Consider the following 9,026-nt stretch of genomic DNA (forward strand, 5'->3'; position numbering starts at 1 on the left):
CAGTGGGAATAAAACAAAGTGGCTCTTAGTTCTAACCAAATGAATTTATTGACCTAAAAATAAGAGCACTTAATACCAGGGCAAACAATAGACTGTTTCCATACAAGGGAAACACACACATTCAATCTGTTTTTCACCCAGTCTCTAATAGTTATTTACAATATTCCAAAGCCATCTAAACACTAGTGCCTGCACCAGAAATTCATTATTGGACTCAAATTTAGATGAAGAGGGAGAGTTTCAGACATTTTATCAACCAACGGAAATCCTTTGGTGTATTCCTTTCACATGAAAATCCTTTTTTTTAAATAAAGAATACAGGTAAACCAGCCACAATTAAATAGGGGGACATTATTCTTCTGCATTAGTATATAGTTAATAAAGCATTGATGCAGGTCAAACAGAAATAGATTTCAATCACCAATAATGACATCAATTTCACTTTAGTTATGGGGCAAATGAACACAACATTCATGTTCAAGGGTCAGCTTATTTTTTCTCAAAAAGGTCCATTCACGTGATCGTTCTTCATTCTTTATGTCTCTACACATGGATGCCAGTTTTTCCAGGTACACTTAGCTAAAATGAATGCGGTCTCCAAATAAGATTTACTAGGACCCCTTTATAAACTTAGTGAAGGGAGGATTCATTACAAGTTGTATTTGTTTTAGCTTAATTTGAGTGAAACTAAGTGTAGAGAAACTATAAAATCTTCATCTGGCAAAAGTTTCTGTTCTTATAACCCCCAACACATCATTCTGCACAACAGCCCCCCCACAGCACCACCCATCCCTCCACCCCTCCACTCACCCAGTATAGAGTTACATTTAAGGCACTGGATTGCAAATAAGAGGTTTTGCAAGTTAAAAAGGGAACAATGCACTTTTGTGATTCTCAGGTTTTTGCTTCCAGTCTCTTTGGTGCAAACATGATGGTATTTTTGTTTGTCCAACTTGAACTCCTCGTTTATAATACACATAATTTACTGTATTTTTGTAAAGATACTTTTTAGATTCATGTTCCTCACTAGAAATTGTTCAGTGTTGGCCTTCAATACCTCATAATGCATGTGTTCGTTGCAAAGACTTGGAGTAGTAAACACATCCTAAACCCAAAGAAGGCACTTGTCAGCACAGCGCATCTTCCTTCTTTCAAGAATCTCCGTTCACAGTCTGTTTGGAAGCATTTCAATGCTTCTTTCCAGCAGTGGCACACAGTGGTTTCTGCCAAAGTTCAAACCTCCCAGCAGCAGCAGTTCAGTTCTTCTATGTATAAAAATAAATTAAACTCATTGCCATTAATCTAGTAAAAACTGAATGTTAACCGCACACAGTATAGTATACTCATGTCCTAGTACGTCTATGAATCCAGGGATAAGTGGTAGTTCACTCAGACGAAGGTCCAGAGCTGGTATCTGTCCGAGGGGTTGCAGAGGGCCAGAGAGGGATGCTCGTGACGGGCACTCAGACACATGTTCCCTCCTGGCATGTAGAATAACTGGTTCTACACAAAGAGACGATAAATGATTATTTTCCTAAAAAAGATAACCCAGGTGTTTGACATCACAAATCAGTGCAGAGAAAGTGCAAAACTCACATCCTTCAGTTCCCATTTTTGCTCTGCTCCCACTAATGTTTTCCCGCCTTTATACTGGCAGTCCTCCAGTTTCACAGTCCCCTCGGCCCAGTGCAAACACAGCTCCTTTTGAATGTTGTGCCTAATCTCATGACGTGTTGAGAACTCAAAATACTACAGCAAAGGAAACAAGATTTTTTTTTTTTAAGTGAATTATATTTTTCTCAATCAGAGATCAAAAGGTATGTTCTCTCACTGACCTGGTTTCCTTCTAGTCCGTGACACGGGTACATGATCAGCTGTTTCCCACCGTCATTGTTCTCTCCAACATCCAGACAGGAGTCCTTGCCGACATTTTTCACCTACAGAGAAAGAGAAGAGGGGGTAGGAGAGCAGTGAGAGGAAACAAAATGAAAAACTAACATCCAGTGCAAGCTGTTCAAACAACTTCAGCCTCTGGAGTGCTTTCAGTGGTGTCAAATTGGAACTGCTCAGGACCCTCTGGAGATCCCAAGTGGAAACCCACAGCGGCTAGACAGAGCTCTGAGGTTTGGAAAGAGTCGAGCTGGTGGTGAGGTGTGTTATCTTACTGAGCCAAAGTGGAGTGGGTTGAGATCAGGCATGAAGACTTCTGGATAAACGTTCTTCAAATACCACGAGAAGCTCTTGCACTGCAGCCGCGCACGGAGGTCCAGTCGCTGGGCGATCCCTCCAAAAGCTTTCTGTTAACACATCGGCAGACAGGAGAACAAAGCTTTACCTTCACATTGATTGTCAACACACTGCAGGATTTAAACTACACATTATAATCCTTCATCTAGACTTCACATTAACCAATGTCCATTTTACCCTTTATAAGTATGCTGAGATCTCTGTCAAAAATGTCTGCCGGATCTCAAAACAAAGCCTGTGGGGTGTTTTGTTTACATGTTAAAAGGTCAATGTTTCCAGAAATCCTTCTTGAAAGGTTGCCATCCACCATTCAATTAAGATTTATGGAGAGCTTACATGTAAAACCACACAAAACAAGACTTCCAACAGTAATATGATTTGTAAATCACTATTAAACTAGCAAGAATAAGAGTCCAGGCCCACATTATCAATGTTTTGGGCGAAATGTTAGCAAGCAGATGTTACAGGTTTAGATGTGTACAGGTTTAAAGATTATCATCTTAGCTTAGCACAATACCATGCTGTCATTTAATCGCCACTCAAATCATAGTAGGCTACTGTATAGCAAATGTTGATGGGGATTTTATAAGTTTTGCAGGTATTTGATCATCAAAGTAGGACATAGCCTCGGCTCCCAGACTCTGGAACACCCTGCCACGATGCATCCGACAGTCTGATTCCATAACAACATTCAAAACCCAACTCAAAACCCACCTGTTCAAACTGGCATTTTCTCTATAATCTGTACCCTGTGTCCTTTTGTGTCCTTTTGTGTCCTTTTGTGTCCTTTTGTAGTCAATTTCCTGTTGTTTGTCTTGTCTTACCCCGGCTGATACTTCACTAAATCCACTGTTTTAATTTGTAAGGTAAAATTGTAAATGTAAATTGTAAATCTGTAACCCTGTAAGGTGTCCCTGGGTGTTATGAAAGGCGCCCCCCAAAATAAATGTATTGTTATTATTATAGCAGTAAGAACATCTGACCTGATGGAACATTTCATTGCAATCCATCTAATCAAATGGAAAAAACTGGGAACTCAAAACACCAAAGTGCTTAGGACTCTTTCTCTGGCACCTTTGGCTATCTGTAATGCTATTTAAATATTGCACTCTGTGGTGAATGGACTGACATCACCATCTGTAGAGTCAGAAAATAAAACAAGCGACTCCATTGTAATAATAATGATAAAAATGATCCTTAAAAGCAAAACATTATATTCTACTTTCGATTTGTTCTTTAATAAATACTCTTTATCTCACAATCGCTTTACTTTGCTAAAGTCAATGACTGTGTTCCAGTGCTCTAATCACTCCATTGTTGAACAAATTAACTCCAGGCAAGTATTTGATCACTGCTCTTTTTTCCTTCTCAAAAAGGGAAGCGGAGCAGCATATTTAAAAGGATTTTCAGGCACCTCATGCTCTTGAATAACGAGAGCACACTATAATGACGAGGATGCTTCTCACACTAGTGCTCACTGAGAGCTACTACAGTGGATTATTTGAAGCTGTTGATGACGACGTGTTTGTTTGAAGCCAGCGGGGGGGGGGGGGTGGCTCGCTCTGGGAGGTACAGCCCTGAGGGAACACTTTATGGCTCGTCCGGGGGGACCGCATGTTGGGAAACGCTGAGAGCCTGTGTCATTTACCAGAGCTGACTTCCTCCGGGCGCTTTCTCCTCTGACAGTTAACCGCTTACAGCCCCTAATAGCTTATCTAAGTCTCACCATTTCACAGTATGCTCTACAGAATTCATGCATTAAGAATGACAAAGGTGAAATGGTAGGGTGTGGAATCCTATGCTTTCCCTGCAGTATGTTAAATTATGATCAATGTGACAGGAGTTGGATTTGCTTAAACTTGTTTTAAAAAAGGGCAAGGGAAAGGGATAATGACTGGTCTGAAAAAAACACTGGCAAGTGAAAGATAATGCTTCAGGGTGATTTTCTGCATTTTAAAAAGGGTCGAATGACAGGATTTCTAAGGCGCGTTAGTGTCAGAAGCACTACGTACATCTTTTGATATCTGCGCAGCTTGCTGGTTACGGTGGTAAAATATGTCCTTGTAGTCGTCCATCCAGACCTCCGCCAGTCGAACCTGGTTACGTGCTATCACTTGTGTGCCCTTTGGGAAGGTGTGGGGGCTCTTGGTACGGAAAACATGGCCGACAATGGAGCAAGGAATGATCTCCAGCTGTCCGCCACACTGCCACACCTGAAGGCAGCACAAACAGATGTACAATGCAGTCAGACACGCCTATGCAGGAGTTGTGCACTGGAATTACTCAACAGGTAACAAACATGCTGACAGCCTGAATGAGTTACCCTAAATGACATTTCAATATTCTCGCCGCCCCAGATTTCCATTTCTTCATCGTAGCTCCCAATATGGTAGAAGTAGTCTTTTGAGATGGAGAAGAGCCCACCAGCAAATGTGGGAGTCCTAAAGAGAAATGTGGTTAATGATTTCCCACAACAAACTAAAGTTTTCACCAGTTTGTTGTTGTGTGTTGATTTTTTTCTTACTTGATAGGGTATGTTTCATCCTTCCTCCTTTGTCTCTCGTGATCTGGCAGACTCTCCCAGCCGAAGGAAAGGCTCCAGTCAAAGTTACCCCGGTTGTGATTCTGCCCATATGGGGAGGGTTTGATGAACTCAAAAGTGTTGAGATCGATGGTGGTTATATCTGGACTCACTACTGCGGTGTGGTTCTCAGCTATCCTGGCCAGCAGGGGCTCCAGCCACCCATTAAAGCATTCACCTGGTAACCCACGCAAATCAAACAATAATCACTGAAAGGCTAATTTTGGAGGTATTGCCGCCATGCAAAGGATTTGTGTGTAATCATTGGGTTGTTAAGCCGTGGGATCATAAATCAGGGTGTGTCTGGCATGCAACTGGCTTTATACAGTATGTGAGTAATGACAGTGGTGCTGACTCACAGTGGGCATCCAGAAAGGTAAGCGTGTCGCCTGTGGCCACGGAGGCACCTAGCAGCCGAGCGGTGATGAGTCCTTTTCTTTCACGCTGGCGCACAACTCGAACAATACTCAGGCGCTTCAAATAATCATCCAGCCCGTCCTTCAACACATCTGAAAGTAGTATATCGGTTAGACAGAGTTAAGTTAAACACTGAGAAAAACCTTATGAGTATTAAGAGTGAATGTTGTACACAGTTTTGAATAAACAGTCTCAAGTATTGTGTAAGTGATAATTGATAATATTCACAGCCGTCAGCCTGGAAGGTAAAACAGATGAAAAAGGAAGAAGCTGTCTTCTTTTCATCTTTCACATGGCTGGCTTTCAGGAGATCTGCTGTACATCTGTGGCCTGATTCCTACAAGTCACTGAGCTTAGAAAGTCAGATGGATTGCATTCCCTCAGACCTCTCTCCTCTCAGCATTTTGTTTCCTTCCTACATTAGACCTGTTTACAAGTTAACGCTGACTCATTTCTAAGCACAACCACTGCTAATGCCTTTTAGGAAAGTATTCACTCGCAGCCCCTCGCTTCCTGTTGTAACCCAGTTCATGGGGAACAGAAGGAGCAGGGAGCTCCTTTTGCACGTTGTGTAGCACACCAAACAGCTGCCCACCCAACATGCTGCATGACATCGATCCCAAAAAAGAGAGCAATGCGGCCGTGAAGGACCCTATTAAGTCTTACCATCCACACTGGCGTCGTCCACCAGGATGATCTCCTTGAGAAGAATTGTAGGTGAGGTATGGAGGACACTGTATACTGTCCTTAGCAGGGTACTCCAACCTTCATTGTGAAACACAATTATCACACTGGTGGTCGGCAAGGGGGGGCATCGCTTGAAGGTTTGCTCAATGCATCTGCAGTGAAGAAGGAGAAAGAGCACAAAGATCTGAATGTCCTGTACAGTTCCTGAGTGGCACAATAGGGTAGTTATTACATCTGCAGACCCTCCCCTGTGGGGTGTCCATTTCAGCTGCGACACCGCATGCATGGTAGTCTTTGAAATGCCTGCCATATCAGAGCCGGAGAGACTTAGTAATTCTCTCTAATAAGATAGCCAGTCCATGGTTCGGCTTTATGTCTGTGTCATGTACTGACTATCTACTGACATATACTTGGACTAACATGCACTTGGATGTACTGCAATTTGCCAAACACAACTGTGCTTCTCTCTGAACTGGCCACAGTAACTGGGCAGGCGTGCTGAAACAAAGTCCCAGTCAGAGCAATTATCTCTGTGGTTTCTGCCTGAGATTTTTCCCTGTTGCATAAAGCAAATAAAGATGATTGTGTTTGGGTTAGACCACATCTACATTTTACTGATCAATTCGAGCGTTTCTCAATGGGCAAGTAACATTCTGGCCCAGTGCATGAATTAGTGCATCCTGTACAGCACAGAATCTGCATTCAAACCCACTAGCACTATTTGGTCTACTTTGTTCGCCAACACAATTATGTTATTGGCACATTGATAGTAAAAACATAAGTGTAAAGATTGTACAAAGTGACATACTCCGGTGGTCTCGTGTCTGCGCCCAGGTCTCTGCTCAAGGAGATGCGGTCGCTGGCATACAGGTTAAAGCAGTGTTTCTCTTCACCCTTCTCTTTCTCCTTCTGTTCCTCAGGGCTCAGTGAGTCTGTGTGGAAAGGTTTCCCAGCAGCTCCAGGCCACATAGGGTCCTGAGGGGGCCGCTCCAGAGCCGGCCTGAGCTCAGCAGCAGTGTAGTGACCCGGTGGACATGACACCCTCTCTGCATTGTCCTGCTGGCGAACAGGGGCTCTGATCTGCATCTTTGGCATGGCATCCTTTAAGTTATTAACAGCTCCCATCACCATCCCCAGCATGGCATCCCGCTTCACTGCCATCCCCCTTAGCCATGGGTCCTCCTGTTGGTTTTGGCTAGCAACCTCCCATTGTATGAAGAAAAATAATGTGACGAAGACAAGGGCCACTACGACCAGTTGTACTGGGTGCAGTCGCCTTCGGAGCACTCTGCGGAGAACTGTCATTCTTCTTGAGTGGAGAGCAGTCTGGCTTTGGACTGACATTCAGCTGTAATACATATATTCAGATGTTTAATGATGATCAACAAGCATTAATGTAATAATCAAATTAAAGACATGTGGCTTTAAATACCATATATAGACACATCACTTGCCATTCCACACATTAACATGTTAGTATTTTAAGCCTTTTTGTTTACTTTTTGTCTGTGAAATAAAACGAATCATGTGTGAAGCAGTTCTTAAAGAAGCTAAAAGTACTACAAATCCCTTTTTTCTTATTTATCTGCTGCTCAGTATAGCTTCAGAAAAAAAGATCACTTACCATGAGTCGATGAACTACAGACGTAAAATGGAAAAGCTCATAAAATGTGTCTCAAAGATGTCCACCAACGACATCCTGCTTCGATTGGAGATCTTATTTTTGTTGATTCAACTTTCAAAGAAACTTTACGCAGAGACTAAAAGATTTGCTCAGTTTTCTGCCCTCTCAAAACTTCCGTCTCGTTGGATCCAGGTGCTCTCTGCTCTCAGGTAGAGGGAGGAGACTTGCTGGCGCGCTTGCGCAGAGAGAAATTGTGCGGATAACAATCCATACCTGAAACACAAATGAGAAAATATCCCGTTAAACAAGTTAGGTTGTGGCACTGTAGATGCGCTAGAGTGGACTGCAGTCACTTGGACGTTAGGAGTATTGCAGACTGTTCACGGAGTTCCTCAGAATCAATAATGGTGCCATTAATAGGATTTGTTCAACTGGTCATTCACTGGGAGAGTTGCTGGGTTACAAATAACGGAGGAACGCGCAATACCCAACACACACCCCACCGCATCCAATCAGGCTCTCTGAGAAAACAGCACATCTTGCACACAGCTTAAATATATGAACACAAACCATAAACGCACATGGTCCATCGCGCATTAAGAAAAGTTACGCGTTCTTTTGCATGGAGACGAATCTAAGATACCGTGAATAAAAGTTGCAAAAACAGACACTCACCAGCTGTTTCATCTAATCCTTTGATTGCTCAGGTTCCCCACAGCGGATGGTCTTCATAAAGAGTTGGATGCTTGGCGGTGTGGACGCGGATCCAGCCGCAGGGAGCCTGCTCTGCTGACTTCTTTCTGCCTTTGACTTGCACAGTGACTCCATCTGTAGCGACTGTGTTACCCAGCACTTCCTATTCACGCCAGGCATCCACTTTATTATCCATTAAAATGTTCACCGTGTCCTGCTTTCGTTCCCACTCACGCTTGTAAATGTTTGTCTATGTGGCAATTGTTGGATGATGTAAATTGTCCATTCAGGATCGCCTTAAATAGAACAGTTCATGCCCTTCTTAATGCATCAGTTAGATTTTTAGTAGAAAAGAGACAGACAAAAAGCCAACATCAGGCATCTAAATCATTTTATTATTTAAATAAATGCAGATTTTTATAAATATCCAAAGGTATCTGCATACTAATAATATAAATGACAAGATACAACATTGAAATATAGATTTACAGGGTAGCCTAACTGTTAAAAATAAAATGATTAGGTCATGTATCAAATTGAGAAAATAGGTTGTCTCGATAATGGGGAGCACACATACATTTTTCATAAATAGTCTTAAATGTTTTTAGTCAACTTTTTGGTAAAGGCTTTGTAACGGAAAAAAGAACAATGCCTTCAGCTGAATAAGCCTAAAATAACATTTACATTGCAATGTGTTTTAGCCCGTTTTCAGACAAATACAGACAACCAACATTTTCTAATTTGACAGCTGAAGCCAAACCATAAAAATTATTAAAT

General features: G+C 42.3%; 1 protein-coding gene across 1 annotated transcript; it reads right to left on the reverse strand.

Moving 5' to 3' along the window:
- Positions 1-29: 29 nt before the first annotated feature.
- galnt3 (UDP-N-acetyl-alpha-D-galactosamine:polypeptide N-acetylgalactosaminyltransferase 3 (GalNAc-T3)) lies at positions 30-8,352 on the reverse strand. Its single transcript, XM_034109487.1, has 12 exons — positions 8,232-8,352; positions 7,557-7,829; positions 6,741-7,280; positions 5,912-6,084; positions 5,188-5,337; positions 4,772-5,006; positions 4,571-4,688; positions 4,260-4,460; positions 2,166-2,297; positions 1,836-1,937; positions 1,597-1,749; positions 30-1,503 (listed from the first exon to the last, which is right to left on the reverse strand). The coding sequence occupies exons 3-12, from the start codon at positions 7,274-7,276 to the stop codon at positions 1,390-1,392; spliced, it is 1,914 nt and encodes a 637-aa protein (XP_033965378.1). The 5' UTR covers positions 7,277-7,280; positions 7,557-7,829; positions 8,232-8,352; the 3' UTR covers positions 30-1,389.
- Positions 8,353-9,026: the final 674 nt, after the last annotated feature.

This window comes from Pseudochaenichthys georgianus, chromosome 21 (assembly GCF_902827115.2).
Source record: "Pseudochaenichthys georgianus chromosome 21, fPseGeo1.2, whole genome shotgun sequence".
NCBI classification, from domain to species: domain Eukaryota; kingdom Metazoa; phylum Chordata; class Actinopteri; order Perciformes; family Channichthyidae; genus Pseudochaenichthys; species Pseudochaenichthys georgianus.